The sequence below is a fragment of the Ammodytes marinus genome (assembly GCF_949987685.1).
Source record: "Ammodytes marinus genome assembly, chromosome: 22".
In the NCBI taxonomy this organism is placed as follows: domain Eukaryota; kingdom Metazoa; phylum Chordata; class Actinopteri; order Uranoscopiformes; family Ammodytidae; genus Ammodytes; species Ammodytes marinus.
Genome location: NC_137226.1, coordinates 457947 through 477196, shown reverse-complemented (window position 1 = coordinate 477196; position 19250 = coordinate 457947). Strand labels below are relative to the sequence as shown.

Here is a 19250-nt window from a genome sequence, read left to right as displayed (position 1 = left end):
GTTTTAACCCTGTTTGAGTGCTAAATTAAACATTTATTTAATAATACTTTAAACATTAAATTAGTATTTTAGTTTAATGTACTCTAGCATGTATTTTAAGAAATAATATTTTATTAAAAGAACAACCATCCCCTGGGTTCACTGTTATTTTACATCACACTGAAAAACAATGTGTATAATGAGTTTCATAATGATATTTATCAGTTAAAAAATGTAAAGGTGTGGCTCTGGTGTACAATTTCCAGCCCCTGGAGCATTTGTAGTGTCTTGCAGCACTGACAAATAGATTCATTCATTCAACCTTCATTAAATAAAATTTTTAAAAAAATACAGCAGATTTTGTTTAATCTGATTTGTATTTTTCTTATCCAACCACATATACCACCTTCTGTAGTGTATTGCAGCACTGCACTGAGTCTCTGCAGAACATTTCTCAATGGGAATAGTTCACGGACACACACACTGACATATTTGTATATGATTATATATTTTTTTATTCATGTGGCCTGCAGTGGCGATATCGCACAGGTGTATTCCCACAGGCTCTGAAAACAACAGTCATCAAACCATATCTAACTTACCATTTTTAAGCAAAATCATTGAAAAAGCTGTTTATCAACAGCTAGATAACTACTTCAATCACCGGATGTGCCAAAATTGTCTTCAATTGAACAATGAAAAAACTGAAGTAATGGTCTTTGGTGCAAGGGATGAACAATTAAAAGTCAGTGCACAGCTGTTATGTTAGAACGCACACACCAAGACAGAAATCTTGGTGTATTCATAGACTCAGACTTGGAATTTCTAAAACCACATTAAAACAAGTACACGTCTGGCAAATCAAAAGGTTTCCAAACTGTGCAGAGCACCTATGCAAAATATTAGTTTGAAAATATTTATATTACAAAAATAGAACTGATTTGAATTACATAAAATATACAAATATTAATGCTGAGAGGGGCACTGATGCTCAGTGTCCACTCCTCTCGACGGGAAGGGGGGGAGAGAGGGGCACTGATGCCAAGTGTCAACTCCTCTCGACGGGAAGGGGGGGGGGGAGGGGCACTGATGCCCAGTGTCCACTCCTCTCGACGGGAAGGGGGGGGGGAGGGGCACTGATGCCCAGTGTCCACTCCTCTCGACGGGAAGGGGGGGGGAGGGGCACTGATGCCCAGTGTCCACTCCTCTCGACGGGAAGGGGGGGGGGGAGGGGCACTGATGCTCAGTGTCCACTCCTCTCGACGGGAAGGGGGGGGGGAGGGGCACTGATGCCCAGTGTCCACTCCTCTCGACGGGAAGGGGGGGGGAGGGGCACTGATGCCCAGTGTCCACTCCTCTCGACGGGAAGGGGGGGGGGAGGGGCACTGACGCCCTGTTTCTGCTCCGTCAAAGTCGGCCGCAAGGCTGAAGTTGAGGCCGCTGACAATGCAAAGTCATCTTTGCAATATAGTGGAAACACCTATAAAGAAATACACATTACATTAAAGACCAAGTAATATAGCTTCTGGGTTCAAGTTACCCACTAACACTTGTATAAGCCAAATAGCGAATTTGAAAATGTATTAATTATCTAGATTTTCTAAAGTGAGAGCAATCATACTAATGGGCATGTAAGCTCGTCTAGTCACACATTTCAGATGATACCTCATGTTTGTCTGCAGAGTCTACATGTTTTATTTGTTTGTTCTTTTACAAATTTGAGGAAGGAATCAGATATCGTTGGTTGCTCATTTAAGAACCGGAATACTTCTTTTGGCCCTCTAAGTCGTCAGATTTAAAAACATACCCAAGGAAAACAGACTTTGTGATTTAGGAGAAGTGGAGAATTAATTTAAATTTCATACCTACTATCCTGAGCTGTAAATTCCTTTTTTTAATTAAATGTTTCCTTAAAATCCTGAAAAGTTTTGGGGGTGCTCCAGTGGCGTATTATCTACTTCAAACTGTCAAATGAAATTTAAAACACCTAATGTGTTTTTTGAGCACTAAATATGACATGATGGAATAGTTGTTTACTTTCAATGTGTATATGTTAAAGTCTATTTTGTTACAAAAGCTTGGAGACTTCAGGATGGTTAATTTGTTTTAGTATTATGGAGCTTTTCCACTGCATGGTATCCGCTCAACTCGACTCGACTCATAGTATTGTTAAGCATGTCATTTCTGGGCTGTTTGTGTTGATAATGGTGTCTATTTAGCCCGTGGGCTGGGCATAATTTTTAAACACGACACAAAATTAAATCTATCAATCAATTAATCATGGCCTAAACACTCAAGCCAACCCGCAGGTTCTATCACAGTAACCTGGGCTGCTGCTAAGTAGTAATTATTTTGAAAAAGAGCAGTTACAAAGTTTCAAGTCTGTTTATATTTCATTTTTCCTAAAGAGTTTTCTTTCTGTGACCAAGCAACCAATGAAATCTGGTCTGACGTATAACCTAATTCTGATCGACTAATGTTTTAGTCAACTATTAGGGGGCAGCCCTACTTCATTTATGAATGTGTATGTATAATCTGTGTTAGGTAACATTATGACAACAATTAGCTTCAGGAAATCTAGTGAAATTGCCAAGTTACAAATAAAGGTTAAATACAAGCAAATGTTTTGTGCAGTACTTGGAAGAAAAAAATCACAGTAATAGTGCCAATACAGAATACTTCCGATAAACTGGCTCAAATGTGCATTTGCGTTTGACACACTGTGACTTACCTTTCAGAAAGTAGGTCTTTGAGAGCTTCCTAATGTTGGCCTTGTTGTTGTTAGGCTGTGGTAACTTTTTTGAGTGAGGTAATGCTTTACTTCAGTGTATAACGCTTCCATTTCTGTGAAAATAAATGAAATAAACAAAGACACAGTTTTCGGAATTAAGGCCAGAAAAAAAATTATTTCCCTGGTAATAGAGATAGGGTAATTATCACCTACAAAACTAATCCTATATTGATGAAAGCCCCCGCTAACGTTTATTAGCTCACGTTAGCCATCAATCTAAAGCCACACATATTATCTTATCAAAGCAAACGGTCATGTTATACAACGTATGTTTAATTTCAGTAATTTGACAAGCGTATGACTAAGGTTTATCTTTGTACATTAGAATATTATTCATAGTCTTTGATTAGAAAACCATAGGAGATCGTTAATACTTACCTAAAGAGCGGAGAGTAACACCAAACACCGGCTACTGAGTGACGCGCATGCGCACTTAAAAGACAACGTTTACAGGAAGTGCGTCATAATCACGCATCTAGGACCCCGTGCAGATCTGGCAGCCCGTGCAGATCTGGTACTCACAGCGGCTCCTACTCGTGCATTTCAAATGCCACTGCACGCAGTTGGATAGCACTACAACCAATCAGAGCGATGCACAAGTGACGTAAGCCCCGTTCGTTTAGCGAACAGCTGTTAAACTGTTCAATTAAACGTTTGCCGTTGTCGGTCGGCAAAACAGAACATTCCACTTACTTGCTAGTGAAAGCTATGAGTCCCGTCTTCCAATTCGTTAAGGGTCGAGGCCAAAGCAGTCTCAAACTCACACAACATATCCGCAGCCATCTTTGATGTTTACTATCACGGCTTCGACGTCGCATGCACGTCACTGTCGTCATCCGGTTACGTCCTCCCCAGAGCACCATATAAAGGGCTCTGGCGCGCCCATATTAGATAGAACCAATTGAAACGTTATACCAGATTTCTGGTAGTCTTGATAAGCTTCAACGGAGCGTCTCCAGACCAACACGCGCAGCAAATTTAATTTGCCAGCGCCTAGTGGCAGGTCTGGGAATGCCAGGCTACCACAGACCTACTGTTATGCTAGAAAGATACAAAGCCAAAACATTGCGCACGCTGCACAAACAGTAAATGTAATCGCCAATATGTTTAACAACAGCTCCACCTAGCTAACAAAGCATTATCCCCTAAATCAATAATTTCACAGAGAATATGACTGGCGATCATGTGTATTATGTGCTGCAGCCTGAAGTTACGTTAGGCAGTGACTGACAGCAGTAAGCTCAGAGACAGTGATGCTTTTGGTGGCTAAACACAATGTATGCTCAGTTAAAAACCTTTTTGAATTGAACAGGGGTCTAACTCGCCTTTAAACGTTTAGCCAGAGGACATTTAGTTTAGCCATCATCATTATTTACTTGGGTTATTCATCTGGCATCTTCGTGGTATGAAATGTTTAAAATATTTAAACACACAGAATACAAAATGTATGCAATATGAGGTCGTTTTACTCGTTATCACGTATGCGTGCGCGCATATTTTTATTAATATCTCTGAATAAACGGCTGGAAAATTAAATGTAAACATCGTCCGAAACTTAGTAACGCGTTACTGGCATCGGACCTCTTTTTTCAGTAACAAGTAATCTAACGCGTTACTATCTCCAAACCAGTAATCAGATTAAAGTTACTCATCAAAGTCACTGTGCGTTACTTTTTCTGTAATTTTCCTTAGTGAAACATTTTACTTAACTGCACAAATGACTGCGATTGCGATTTAATGTAAATAAATGTGCGCGCATGTGTCTCTAAACGCTCCAACTGCTCCTCTCGTCTTTTCGGTAGCGCCCCTCGTCTCTGACATGCAGCGTGTGTGTGGGGTGCGTCTGTGTGTGTGTGTGTGTGCAGCAGCATTACGGCCGAGTCTAAGCTGAACTGTGGCGCCAAACAAACGCCCCCCCCCCCCCCCCCCCCACCCCCGCCCCCCATTAAATATAGCGTCTGGCGTCTGCTATGGGGATATTTAGGATTCGGGTACGGTGACGTTGAAGAGATAGAAGTGTTTAAAACTTGGAAACGTATAGTCACGTGGCGACCGGTGGCCGCACACACCCAGTCTATCAACACATGAGACATCGCAGAGAAAAGTCAAATTATTAATGCATGAGAGTGAAGGGCCAAGCACATTAAGTTTAAAGACTGCTGCCTTTGCACTTTGGAGGAATGCATTTAATTTCATGGGGGGAAAAAGGATTTTTTTTATTACCTTTTTCAAACCATAATTTTTATTATTTTGAAAACAGTATGCCTATAGGCTACTAGCCTACAAGCTTTATTTTATATATTTTCAATGATTCTTAATATGTGCATGTTTTAAATTGAGATATATGGGTTTCAAAACCTGTAAAGTAACGTTTAAAGTAACTTGTAATCTAACTTTGTTACTTTTAACATCAAGTAATCAGTAAAGTAACTAAGTTACTATTTTAAGGAGTGACTAGTATTCAGTAATCGGATTACTTTTTCAAAGTAATTGTGGCAACACTGTTTACATATTATATCAAACTCAACCAACGGCTAAATATTTTATTGACACAGTTGTTATTTGCTGATGGCAAAACATAAACACGATCGCTGTAAGCTATGTGGGTGTTTCTGCAACTAAGGGCATTTGTATGTCCCAGCAGTGAAATTTGGGATTTATGTTAAAATCTGTCATATGATGCTTGATCAATGTAAACACAGTGTGATTATACACCTTGGCTTAAAAAATATCACAAATAAATATGATTGAATGCAATTTATGAAGCATTTAATCATTTTATGGGTCCAAAAACACCACTCTTGTTCATGTCCCACAACTGTGTGCCATCTCCTGTCAAGTTTCCCTCCTGTTTGATTACTGCTCCCTCTCCTCCTTTTTTGCCTTTTGGAGTTGCATTTTTGGAAAATAAATTACCTTTACTTGAAACGTCTTGCATTTGGGTCCTGCTTGCCTGCCTGTCTGCCTCGACCGTAACACTGTGTTCTCAATGTTGAGATACGTAAAATGAGTTAATTAAATTAAAATATGACATTATTTCAAATGCAATTGTTTAATAAACATATTACTTTATATTAAAATAATCATTTTTGTTTACTGCTTATTTATATGATTTCTTCATCTTAATGTCCCACACATTTGAGTCCTTACCGCAACGCTGAACAAATACCATAGTGACATTTTTTTTCAAAGCCGAACAAATCTAGTTCCTATAGAAACAGAAGTAAGTAAGTGAGCACATGTTTGACATGCTGTGCCACCCACACTAGTGACCCTCAAAATCCAGAATAACAAAGTAAAGATCATCTTTTCTTTGGAAGTATTAATTGTGTGTCCTTACCATACAGCTTAGAAACTGTGTATTTCGGACTACATTTGAAAAATAATTTAATATTACTGTAGTATTCATGTATATTAGTTGCCAAGAGGCAAAGCTAACATAGCAGACCTTGATAGCTGCCATGAATCTGCAATATTAGCAAAAGGTGTTGCGGTAGAGACAAATTATTATTTTATTTGATCAGTAATTACAACTATGCACAAAGCTTTTTGAAAACTAATTCAAATGTCTTAATGTTATAAAAATGAAAAAAGGAAACATGTATGAAACAACATTGAGAAACAAACACATAAGAACAAGTGATGAAAACAATAACAAAATAAACATGTTTCCAGATTAAATTCTTAACGACTATATGCAATGCTGTGTACCTGTTTATATATATTACTGACCCTGATGGTTAAAATTCAAATTCATAGAAGTCGATTTTTTTAAATTTGGGAGAGTCAAAAGTGACCATAGTTGCAGAAACACCCATGTATCTCTGTTCACACTTTCACAGTTTTCACTTTGTGCTTCCTGATTCTCTCCACCCCAGAATGCCTGTTGTTTCCACGATAACACGGTAACACCCAGTAGATGGTGTCCACCAGATCCTGGGTTTGTGGAGTGTCTGCAATGGATAGGAGTCATGAAAGGATAAATCTAGTGATATATTCTATACTTTGTCAACAAATTCCTTGGGAAGACAAAAAACAATAGATAATTGATCCTACTAACAAGTATTAGTTGTGTAGCCAAAGCCTGATGTGGCATAAACATGGACACAACATTCACAGCATCCTGGAAACTTTTCAACTAAATAAAATCACAAATAAAAATAAATAAATGCTCACCCATCAAGCCATGGGCCATTTATTCGGAGAACCCTGCACTGAGCTGGCAGTAGTGCGAACAGAAGCCAGTGTGAGAGCCCTCTGAGTAGATGCCCTGCAGCTTCCCTCTTTTCCCCTTTCCTGCATAGCCTGTCGGTAAATAAAAACAGTCCTTGTTGGAGGGTCCACTTTTATTTTCTATGGATTAACACATTGAAGAAATCCTTGGTGTGTAGAAGTCCTCTGGTCAGTATTTTACCCATAGAGATACTCACTGTAAGGTTATATTGTTGTGTCTCTTGGGTCTTATTACTTGTAATTGCAATGTTTACTTGTGTCAGTTTTAAAGGTAATATAAATTATTTTCCAGTACTTGGTCAACACAATACAGTCTTTGCAACAACTGCTATCAAAAGTTTTAAAACAAACAAGTTCTCTTAGTTTCCACTGCCATCTTTAGGTAGCAATAACTGAAAGAAGTACTCATTACATTTCCATGCACCATTTTTATACCTGGTATGCAGTTCTTGTAAGTCTTCCGGCACTCTCTGCAGGTATCTAGAGTGTACATTTTGTAGAAGTCTTTCCTGTAATGAGCAGAAAACTTTGTCCAGTTGAAACCTGTTGAAGACAAAGATGATCTATCAAATGTATTTAACATGGAAAACATGCAGTTTATAACCATAACTGTATAGCTACAACCATATTTGTTATCTCACTGTCAAGCCACAGAAAATGCACTTTTCTCCTGAATGCGTCCTTTTCCACTACTGCTTTGAAGTGGGAACACACCAGGGACAGAGTTAACAAAGCTTTGTCCCCATCCTGGAGGACCACCTCTGCAAAAATGCTTTCCAACAGGCAAGATGGCAACTGAAACAAATAAGATTTTATTTTAAATGTTCTATTGGAAGACAGTTAGTATAAAGCCAAAGAGCATTAATAGAAATACTGAAAGCATGAGCACTGAATGTATTTGATAAATATTGAATTCCCAGAAATAGAAACACATGCAAACAAACAAAATCTAAAATAAATGATTAATAAATAAAATACCTGCTCAATACAGGTTGCCAAGTCCTGCCCCTGCTCTCTTCCATGCGTCATGGACTCTATCCGTCTTCTCTTCCTACGTAGAAATGTCAAAGGGTGACATCAGCAAGATGCTTCTCATGTAACACATGAAAATCCTCAACTTTTACAATAGAAACTATTATTGTTGACATTACAAACTACAGCACCTTTTCTGTTCCTATAACCCATACCTTTGGTGTTCCACTGGAGCTTCACTCATGCCAGAAGCTTCTACGTGGATTGTAGGAGCTACGTCAACAGTGGTGGTCGGTGGTGGTGGGATGACAGTTAGTTAATGCTTTATAAGGATTATCATAATTATAATAATTATTCAATTAAAAGCAGTTTTACAAATGATAAATGGAAGCAAAATACATTTCTTCGACCTCATATTTACCAAGAACTGCTTGTCCACAGCTGTTTAGAGAGATTTCCTGCACATGGTGTGATAGTCCTCTCTCTAGCTGCTTCTCCAAAAGTTTTGCATTGGTGTTTCTGTTTTTGTGGTGCACAAGGTTTCTCATCAAAAAGATGTGTGTTGATGGTGCCATGTTGTTCAGAAAGTAGTTATTTTTCTGCATGGTAGAAAAAAGCTGCTCAGACACCTGAGTTAAAGAACCCTGCAGTTCAGGGACCAGATTGATCCTTCTTAAGACTTCCTGTGGATTGTTTGTGTTTGCCTGGTGGAATCTGTCATATAACACATAGTGGTCTGAGGAGCCAGTGACAGGATGGCCATCTTCATCAGGACTTGGTAACTTTTCAGTCAGCCATGGTAGAGAGACACTGAGTGTTGTCTGCTGTGCTGCTGTGATGTTCTCTGGGGTAGATGCAGCCAGTCTCCCTTCATGTGGTTGGAAAGGCAGTGAGGTTGGGGATCGGAGGTTGCCATGAGTTGCCAAGCCCCGAGCAGAATTGTACACAGACACATTTGGCAGATGCATCCAAGACAAAAGGAGATCTGCATAATCTCTTGGAGACTCTGCCCTTAGGTTAAACTTCAAACTGTAAACCACACCATGAGGGCACAGGATCACTGACCACCCACCTATAACAAACGTTGAAAAACAAAGTTATTATAAAATATACAAATAATTACTCTCAAAGTTCTGATGCTCCAGGTGTGATGTCCATTACCAGATGCTCCCCAGATTTTCTGGAATATTTTATCATATGAATGACGTGTCTTCATTTCCTCCCTCAGTCTGACAACAAGATCCATCCGCGATCCATTCCAATCCAAATTGCAGGCCTTACACAGCTTGCGCACTGTTGAAACCTTTTATAAATACAGAGAATGAAAAAATGAAGAAGGTTCTGTCTTTAAATTAAGAGACCACATCTAATGTTCGGTGTCTCTTGTTTTACTATTTTGAGGCATTTTGATTTTATTATATAAACTACTGACAACGTTTCTACAAAACTCACATTAAAATATTGTCATTTTTGAATAAGTTATGTAGAGATAAAGATTTAAGAACAATCCAGACATACAGCTTTACCTTCTGCTTCATGAGTTCATCAACAAGCCGGTCCTCAGACACCATACTGACTTCTGCTTCAGTGGAGGACTTTGAAGATGAACGTTTTTCAAACTCTGTGTTTAACACTGTCTCAGATTTGCGTGTATTCTTCCCAATCCATGGGGCCCAGCGCTCAAAACTAGGACGAACAGCAAAGGTGTTTTTTGCTCCTCGACCTGGGAGATAACAAACCAAACACATTAATGATGCGTTTGTTAAATCATCAAATTAATGTTTTTACAAATTAGGAGACATTTGAAAGCATGTTAATACTTTTGGAAAATCCACGTGCAATCATCTCCAGTTGTACAGAATCCCAGAACTCTTCAATGTTCACGTCACCAGTGAAGTCTTCAGAGGCTTCTTGCATGTCAGTCACTAGTAGGAAATGAAATGTATTCGTTAACACACATATGTACACACTATACTATAGGGGAAGGTGGGGTGATTTGTGCAACTTTTTACTCAAAGTGATTTTAAAGTGAGGCCTTGACAGTTATGTCTCCAACTCAAATATGTACATATAGTTCAGGATGTTGTGCATCCCTGGCAATAAAAACTTTGGATCTGGAATAAACTGTTTAAGAAATATAGCTTTCGGAAAAAAAGTTGTCTTGACGCACAAATCACCCCACTACGTGGGGTGATTTGTGCGTCATTGTGTCACAATGACAAAGTCACCATCATCATCTTTCTGGCCATCTGAACTCTCATCAGTGGTGTCGTTAAGTGGAATTGAGATGTCACTCTCTTCTGAGCTACTGTAGACAATCACTTTCTTTTGGTGACCAGCGTATACAGCCATGCCACTGGCACAACTCTCAGAAATGTACTTTGCACTAGTTGCTCCGTGCTTGTGGAACCAACTGCCACCTGACAAATGTGATTCCCCCTACATTTCTGCCTTTAAATCAAGGCTCAAAACCCATATGTACACCCTGGTGTTTCCTCCCCATTAACTATCTTACCTCTGCACTACTATCTGTGTTTATGTGGATGTATGGGCTTTACGTCTTTTATTTTGGTTATTGTTATTGTACCTTCATTGTTTACCTACTGAATGCACTATGTACAGCACTTTGGACAGTGCAAACTGTCATAAATGTGCTTTTATAAATACATTTTACTTACTTACTTACTTATAACTCACCCAGGCCCTTGCGCACAAATCACCCCATCCCCAGAATTTTGGATAATAGGCATGATGCAGCAATTTAGGGTTGACATTGTGCTAACTATATAGACTCAAAGTGTAGCATACCAAAGCACTAAAACATGTGTCAAATGTTTTCAAACGTGTCTATAATTGTTCAGACACAATAATCAAAAAACCTTGATCATGGACATTTTACTTTGAAAGGCAAAACACAGTTTTTTGAGCTTAAATGTGCTTATATCTTATTCCTTGTGTCTCCCTTCTTTACAGGATGAGTCAAATGGATGGCTCTTCTTAAATATGTGGTCACATTTCCAATTTCTTCCACGGTTTTCTAGAAACAAGGGGTTTTGCAACTTCCAAAACGCACAAATCACCCCACCTTCCCCTATATATGTGTGATATATATATATATGTGTGTGTGTGTGTGTGTGTGTGTGTGTGTGTGTGTGTGTGTGTATGCACATTTAAATACTCTAAAACCAAACTAGACATTGTAGCTAACCAGGTAGGTTGAAGACGCCTTTTCTGTGAAGGTCCATCACAACTATTGGCGGGTGGTAGCCACAGCACACACAGGAAAATGAATAGTCGTGATTCATTAATGCCTCGAAGTGGTAGTAGCCATGGAGGATGGTGTCTCTAGCAGGGAATGTTTCATTCCTAAGGCTTTCGAGGGAGTTTATGACCTTGGACACAGCGACGTGGTTCTGAAAGAGATATAACAGTAAAAAATAAAAATGTTAAACATTGCATTTTCTAGATGAACAAATAAGTTCTTAACAAACAAACACAATATATTTGAGCATTTTTCCTCAGCCTAAATATTCCATTGCACCTACCTGCAAGTTGTGTCTTAAAAAAAGGCATAATTCCAGGCTCAATATTGCATGGTCATCAAAGTTATGCATTCCATGTGACCACTCTTGATACCTGTAGGACATTTTGCACTGTGGACATCTGCGGAAATAGGTTGAAACATCTGGAAAAAGAAAATTAGTAACTAATTAGGTGTCATGTTCAAAAATGGCAAACTATCATAAAAATAAGTAAAACAATAACTTACTCTTAATCACACCATTCATGGTGATTATCTTGGCATTTCTGGTTATTACCGCTGACTTCTCAAGATTAACTGACCCTGGACAGAAGGTACAGATCGTCTCTGTTGGATGCAACTCTGTCAGATAATCGGTCAAGGCCTTAGGCTTCACCAGGTCAGCTGGAAGGTCTGCTGGAAGCTTTTTGAATGTGTGGATGTAGTTCACAAGCCGCTTTAATTCTGCATCCAAAGGTGGGTAGACAGTGCCCTGGTGCTGATGAGGTGTTGAGGCTGTCTCTGTCTCTGTTTTAAAAAAGGACCGGTGATTTTGGAATAAATGCCATTTGCTGATGTTTTTATGCACACAAGAGACCCTTGGTTTGGCACAAGGACAATGCCACGTGTTCTCTTGTGGATTGAAGGTTACCATGATCCTCCCAAGGCGACTGTAGTATTTCACAGTAGGCTCATGCACAGAGAAACACAACTGCTTTTGGGTGTCTTCAATTGCTACTTCTACACACAGAGGCACGTGACACGCCTGAGCCTTTCTTTGCCTTTTTAGGCATGTTGCCTTTTTTGCATCGCCAACAAAATGCAATTTGATCATTTCGGATAGGACTTGTTCTTGCAGATGTTCCTCTTGAGCTGTATCCTTGCAGTACTGCAGTGACCGGATGTGTTCGCAATGCCTAGATGTTAGTCCACTTCTCACTGCCATTAAGTGATATTGGATACATTCCTCCAACTCACACTGCGCTTTATGAAAATGACCCCAGGTTTTGTTTTGTACGTGTACAGGCACAGAGAAGCCATGCCGTGCTCTTTGTACAGCAGAAATGTCATTTGTGGCATCTACACAGACACAATTTAAATGGTCGTGTACTGTTATGTCCTTTTGTTTTTCGCTGTGAGTCCTCTGGATATGTTTCCCTATGTTTTTCTTGTAGAAAGTCAAATTACAATGTGGACATTTTGCCTTTTTCAAACATTTTGGACTATTCTGGGCAGCAGAGGCAGCAGAGGAAGAAACAACAATTGAATGTTGGGGAGAAGGAGCAGTCGGTGCTGGAGAGGTCGTGGCTGTCCTGACTGTGATGGGGTTTTGGTTGGAGGTATGGACGGCAGTTGAGGTGGATGGACTGTCTTGCTTGTTTGTGCAGGACTTCAGGTGTTGATCCATATCCGACTTTCTTATGATTGTTTTGCCACATAGGGGGCAATGATAATGCCCCCCATCTCTGCAGCTGAGGTTGCACCTGCATATCTTTTTATCTAAGATCAATTTAGGCAAAAGATAGAGGGGAAATAAGTCAGTGACACACACACACACACACACACACACATATTGTATACAGACATATACACTTACATTCTTACATGCTTTCTACACACATAAATATATTACCTTTAAATGTAATGGAATGTCTTATGTGTGATTCCAGGTGGCACTGAAGCTTCGTGTTTCCGGTTGGTTTAAATGTTGGGCATAGGGGGCAGTGAAAGAGATGGCAGCAAGTTGTGCAGCGTTTGACCTCTGGCTTTGAATCAACGTTAAAAATCGAGTGATGCATCTACAAAAGACAGAAAAAAAGTTACAATTGATGTTTAAATTGTAGAAAAAATTAATGTCAAAGCAAAAAGAAATTCCCACAGCACAGCGTACTATTTACAGGCCGGTTCAGGGTTCAGTAGAGGTAGTGGTCTACATGTAACAGGCTGAACAATAGAAAAACATTATTTATTATTATGTATTATTAGTGCAGCAAATATTGTCCCACTGTTTAACAGCAGGGCTCTGGGGAGGGCCAGGAAGATCATGGCTGACCCCGCACACCCAGGCCACGGTCTCTTTGCCCCGCTCCCCTCAGGCAGGAGGTTGCGGTCAATAAAGACGCTTAAAACCAGACATTTGCACAGCTTCTTCCCCACGGCCATCCGACTACTAAATGCACTGCCCCCATACATATATATATATATATATATATATATATATATATATATATATATATATATATATATATACATATATATATATATATACATATATATATATACATATATATATATATATACATATATATATATATATATATACATATATATATATATATATATACATATATATATATACATATATATATATATATATATATATATATATATATATATATATATATATATATATATATATATATATATATATATATATATGTTGTTTGTTTTATTAAAGTTATACAACCCATTTCCTAGCTAGTGTCCTGCAAGTTTACATATTGTTCATAATGAATCAGAAATAAAAGACAATTGGAAAATGTGATAAAACATCAAAAATCTTATTAAAATAAATGAATTCATGAATTGCAAAGTCGTAGAACAGGTTTTAATTAAACATTGGGTGTGGACATATTATAAGTGGGGGTCTGGGGGTCCCCCCCCAGAAAATTTTGAGCATTAAACACTTAATTTCCTGCAATCTGGTGAATTTTCATGAAGCAATGTCTGCCTTTTCTGCATTCATTTTTATGTAAAGTAAAAGAGAACATTCACGGTTTCGCTGACACAAATGTTATTGAATAGCCTACAATGCATGTGTAGTGCTTTAAAATATCTCCTGTAGCCTATTGTTAAAACATTTGGTTAAACTGTAATAAAGGTAATTATTCTATATCATGTCTACTATTGAGTATGGTATTTTACTAGCAGCATTAGGCTTTATTCAAAGAAGAAAAAAATTAGGGAACAGTTCTACACCAATGCAAACTACTAGGCTAAAATAAAACATCTGGGTTACTTGGTCCCTCCTCTTAGGCTACCTTGATTTGTGTTATCAAAAGTGCTATAAATGTGCAATACATAGGCTACAGTTCATTACACAGAAGAATAAAAACATTTGTATTGGCGGATGAGCCATTTGTTAGGCTACTTTACAAACCTAATTTTCAAACTAAACCAAAAACAATATACAAAACGATCCAAAGATCTTCTGAATTTACTTGAGTGAGATTGAAGGGTTAATATGTTTGATGCACGCGCGCTCACCGGCCGGCGGGGACACAATTCTTATCAGCGGTAACTTGGCAGGCTATCAACCAGGGCCGCCGCTCCCTATACGCAGAGTACGCAGACTGCGTAGGGCACCAAGTTCCTGGGGGGGGCACCCCAAAAAAAAAAAAATTATATATATTTTTTTTTTTTTTTTTTTAATTAAAAAGGAAAAAGAGATGGTCCGGGGGCCCCCCAAAATAGTTTATTTTTTTGTAAAGTTCATGATAATCATTACATTATAAAAAATATATAAATTAGTTATGAACAGGCCCATCGTTGTTTTTTCTTAATTGTGTAACCTATCCAGGGGTGGATTACTGCACAGGCACACCGGGCACAGGCCCAGGGGCCCAAGGGCTCAGGGGGGCCCTTAGCCAGAGATACTGATAGTAACTTTTCATGTTGCATAGTCAAAGATCTCAGTCACTGATGTCAATAACAGGGTCCAATAAGGAATAGCCTAAATATAAATACTCATTAAAATGTAACAAGATAGAAATCATCATGGGCCCCTCAACTAGTAGGGGAGAAATACAAAAGCAAGTTAAAAACAACAGCATTAGTAGCTCTGTCTAAGGGGGTTGAAGGCCCCCTCACACATACACAAATAAACTTTATATGTGTGAATTCTAAATTGTTCATATCCACCCTTTATCTGTTGAAATGGGCCCCTCCATCATAGAACATGGGTCTGCAGACCAATCTACTGTTTTTACAGTTGCAGAGTAAAGAGTGCTGCCTGTTTAAGAAAAATCTGAAAAATAATGTTCCTTCTGCATCTCAGGATTTGATATCTCTCTAGTCTCTAAAATTTCCTCACAAAGTGCACCAGATTGATGCATTTTACTTTAAAAAGGTAAAAAAAATTCCACCCACCCCCCAACAAGGTACAGGGTCCCTCCAACAATACCCCAAAATCCTGTGGGAAACACTGACTTCCTTAATATGTTTTTGCCATTAATTGTATGTATCCGTGTAGAAAATTCAGTGTACCTGACTGGATAGGGACAAGTGGGGGGCCCTTTAAGAGTGTAAGCCCAGGGGCCCATTATCTCATAATCAGTCTATGATCCTATCACTCAATTCCTTTGCAAAGGCAGTTTTTTCACAAGTTAAGCTGTTCTTTCTGTTAGTAAATGCTGGCAAATGTGCCAAAAAGCAGTCGCAGAGATCTTGCAAGGGCAAAAAAATTTCGCTCGCGCCCTGCGGACGCGAGCTTCTGGGTTTTTTTATTTTTTTTGGGGGGGGTGGGGTGGGGGGGGGCATCACTGACAATTTCTGCTTAGGGCACCCAAAAGTGTAGCAGCGGCCCTGCTATCAACACACACCTCGGAAGAGAGGGTGCGGGTAGGGGGCTCCATATACATTATAAAGGGGGGCTCGCCTCCTTTATATGTCCATGCTCGCCTCGCTTCGAATGCACAGTGCACATCAAAGCATAACGTTAATGCGCGTTCAGAAAGAGGAAGTCACGGCACTCATGTCTGTTAGCTTTTCAAAATAAGAAATTTTAAATAAAAGTCCAGCAAAACAAATGTTATTTTGGGGATTCATTTCTCCGCGTGAGAAATTTGAGGTGGCGTGTGAGAGTGTGAACGGCTTGATTTGCGTGTGTCTCACCAAAGAGTGAGACTTGGTGGCCTATCAAACTAATTTCATACAATGTTCCGATCTAGTTAAATAATACATTTTATTTTAGATCAAACAAATAAAACGTATTCTCTTTCAGTACTCACACTTGCTTGTAATCCATGGACATATAAAGAAAGTTGTAATCCGTTCTTTAACTTCTTCTCTGGTTAAATTTGTACAATTTCCGGTCTGCTGGTGGAGGTTTCTGTGGGTGGAGGTCTGCAGCCAGACTCTCTTGGTGAGGGATGCATTCATGTTTGAGAATCATAGACTGGGCTGATCTCAGTTATTCTAACTGCATCCAATACAGAGTAAAACATTTCGCAATAGAAATCAATTCTTGTGCCAGGTTTAATAAGCGTGGGTGTGTAGGATGCTTAGTGTCACCTAAGTGTTTTCATTGGTTGGGTGTTCTCAGTAACCGCTTGAAGCTAAAACAAGTTTATAATTACGAGTTTGAAAATACAACGGAAAATCACCCACAACCGTGTTCCTATGAAGTGTTCCTACGGTTGAAGCTAAAGCCATAAATCACCTTTTTATGTTCAGTAGCTTATTACTGAAGCAGTAAACTATATTGATTGATTACTGTCTGAGCATTTCTTCATGTAACATTTCATGGGAATGCAAAGTGCTTTGAGAGGTGAACTGGGGTTTGCATGGTTTTTCTTTACTTTAAAAACGTTTTATTTATCAGTTTCTGACATGAACACAAACAAACATTTAGTGAGTAAAGAAAAGTGGAAACAAGAGAAGAATGAAAGTAAAAAAAGAAAGAGAAAAAATAAATGATAATTTAAAAAAAATTAAAAAGTGAAATAAGCAAACGAAGATTACTAAGCAGCTACAGATCAGTATGAACATTTACAGTTCTTTCTCATGAATTCATTTCTTCAAATAATATGTCCACAAAAAAAGGGAAAAAGGAATACACAAATAAAAACTTGGTCTAGGCCTAGAAGTCAGTGCAGATGCACTGACTTCCAGGCCTAGACCAAGTTAATGGAAATTATCCAAAATGAGGCCGGAAAAATATGAGTTGAAAATGAAGAGCATCATATTAAACCTGCAGTGTGTAGAATTTTGGGTTTTACTTCCTGGCAGATTTTGTAGAAAGTAATTATAATATCCATAAGTACATTTAATTTAGTGCATAATAGCTGAAAAAAATGTTTTGAATTATTTTTTTTCCCTTAGAAAGGGTCTCATATATGTCCATATTTCTGCATATTTTGGACCAAGGCCTAGTGCCGCCATCTTGAAAGTGTCATAGTTGGAATGTCATCAGGTGCATTGTTTAAAATTTAGAATTGTTCTTGTCCTTGAAGGCCACTGTAGCTTCTGTTATTATTCGAAAGGGTTGGGGTTACCCAGGGAGCGTTGCATTCTAGAACTTTGTAGAACTTTCTTGATGATGTCATATTACACACTGCACCTTTAATAGCTGCAGATACTGTAAAACACTACAACACATAGGAGTGCATTTATTGTCTTTATTTTATCAAGTAAAATATGAGTTGAAGGTTAACTCAGAGTGCAACAGCTTGTAAAAAAAATCCTTGTTTAAAGGTGAAGTAAGTGATTTATTTATGTTAATATAAGTGTTAAATCGCTCTTTATTCATACAGTGATCACTTACATAATGTGCGCGTTTCATAAAGCCGATCTCTCAGTCATAGTGTTGCCACCCGTCCCGTTTTTCTAAACTGACCATTCCACTTACTGAACCTTTATTAACATAGGATGACTGTTAGTGTTAACATGCAGTGACCCTCTTGGCAGAATCTGCTCTAATGAGAGAAATGGCATTTGATTGATTTATCAAGAGCAGTGAAAACGTGACTCGTCACAGTGGAGCAGCAGTGAGGGATGCACGACTATTAGTTTGAACGGCATTCATGTTTGAGATTCATAGACTGAATATAAAATGGATGTAGCATCCGGGCTGATCTCAGTTATTCTAACTGCATCCAATACAGAGTAAAACATTTCGCAATAGAAATCATTTATTGTGCAAGGTTGAATAAGCGTGGGTGTGGTGAATGCTTAGTGTCACCTATGTGTTTTCATTAGTTTGGTGTCATCAGTAACCACTTGAAGCTAAACAAACAACGATGAGTTTGAAAATACAACGGAAATTCTCCCACACCTGTTCCCATGAAGCATGAAACTAAAGCCATGGATTATCTATTCATGCACTGACAGAACAGGTCTTGGATCAATCTTGATTACTGACTGAGTAATTCTACATGTAGAAACATTTCATGGGAATGCAAAGTGCATTGAGAGGTGAACTGGGGTTTGCATGGTTTTTCTTTACTTTAAAAACGTTTTATTTATCAGTTTCTGACATGACCACAAAGAAACATTTAGTGAGTAAAGAAAAGTGGAAACAAGATAAAAATGAAAGTAGAGTAAAACAAGAAAGAGAAAAAATAAATTATAATTTAAGAAGAAAAAAAGTGAAATAAGCTAACGAAGATTACTAAGCAGCTACAGATCAGTATGAACATTTACAGTTCTTTCTCATGAATTCATTTCTTCAAATAATGTGTCCACAAAAAAAAGGGAAAAAGGAATACACAAATAAAAACCAGGTCTAGGCCTAGAAGTCAGTGCAGATGCACTGACTTCTAGGCCTAGACCTAGTTAATGGAAATTATCCAAAATGAGGCCGGAAAAATATGAGTTGAAAATGATGAGCATCTTATTACTATAATAGCAGCCGTGTCGGTAGGACTTGCAAGACTTACTCAATGCGCGGGGGTCAGGGGGGCGCAGTGCGCATGTGCGCAAATGTATATGTGTGTGTGTGTGTGTGTGTGGGGGGGGGGTATTGGGACTCGGCAA

General features: G+C 38.6%; 1 protein-coding gene and 1 long non-coding RNA gene across 4 annotated transcripts; both read right to left on the bottom strand.

Moving 5' to 3' along the window:
- Nucleotides 1–1267: 1267 nt before the first annotated feature.
- Nucleotides 1268–9901, bottom strand: LOC307268202 (HMG domain-containing protein 3-like). Of its 3 annotated transcripts, XR_013845440.1 has the most exons (12): nucleotides 9796–9901; nucleotides 9502–9698; nucleotides 9137–9278; nucleotides 8397–9047; nucleotides 8191–8248; nucleotides 7982–8054; nucleotides 7645–7798; nucleotides 7439–7546; nucleotides 6947–7075; nucleotides 6503–6723; nucleotides 2711–2823; nucleotides 1268–1459 (listed from the first exon to the last, which is right to left on the bottom strand). XR_013845440.1 is itself a non-coding variant. In XM_080050748.1 (10 exons), exons 1-9 carry the CDS (start codon nucleotides 9890–9892, stop codon nucleotides 6966–6968), a joined length of 1590 nt encoding a protein of 529 aa, XP_079906874.1. In that variant the 5' UTR covers nucleotides 9893–9901; the 3' UTR covers nucleotides 5880–6723; nucleotides 6947–6965. The 3 variants fall into 3 exon arrangements, 2 of the variants coding, with proteins under 2 accessions (XP_079906874.1, XP_079906875.1); XM_080050748.1 differs by lacking the exons at nucleotides 1268–1459; nucleotides 2711–2823 and having other exon boundaries at nucleotides 5880–6723; XM_080050749.1 differs by lacking the exons at nucleotides 1268–1459; nucleotides 2711–2823; nucleotides 6503–6723; nucleotides 7645–7798 and having other exon boundaries at nucleotides 7058–7075.
- Nucleotides 9902–11214: 1313 nt separating this feature from the next.
- On the bottom strand, nucleotides 11215–16689 carry LOC307268204. The gene is made up of 5 exons (XR_013845442.1): nucleotides 16505–16689; nucleotides 13129–13294; nucleotides 11745–12995; nucleotides 11521–11660; nucleotides 11215–11388 (listed from the first exon to the last, which is right to left on the bottom strand). It is a non-coding gene; the product is annotated as an uncharacterized lncRNA (long non-coding RNA).
- Between the last annotated feature and the right edge of the window lie 2561 nt (nucleotides 16690–19250).

Bases quoted from the DNA above. Each gene is read 5' to 3' on its own strand.
- LOC307268202 (XM_080050748.1), bottom strand. From the start codon at position 9,892: ATGCAAGAAGCCTCTGAAGACTTCACTGGTGACGTGAACATTGAAGAG. The intron at 9,279-9,501 runs GTAAAGCTGTAT...TATTTATAAAAG, and splicing joins ATGAACTCATGAAGCAGAAG to GTTTCAACAGTGCGCAAGCT. The intron at 7,547-7,644 runs GTGAGATAACAA...TGTCTTCAACAG, and splicing joins GCATTTTCTGTGGCTTGACA to GTTTCAACTGGACAAAGTTT.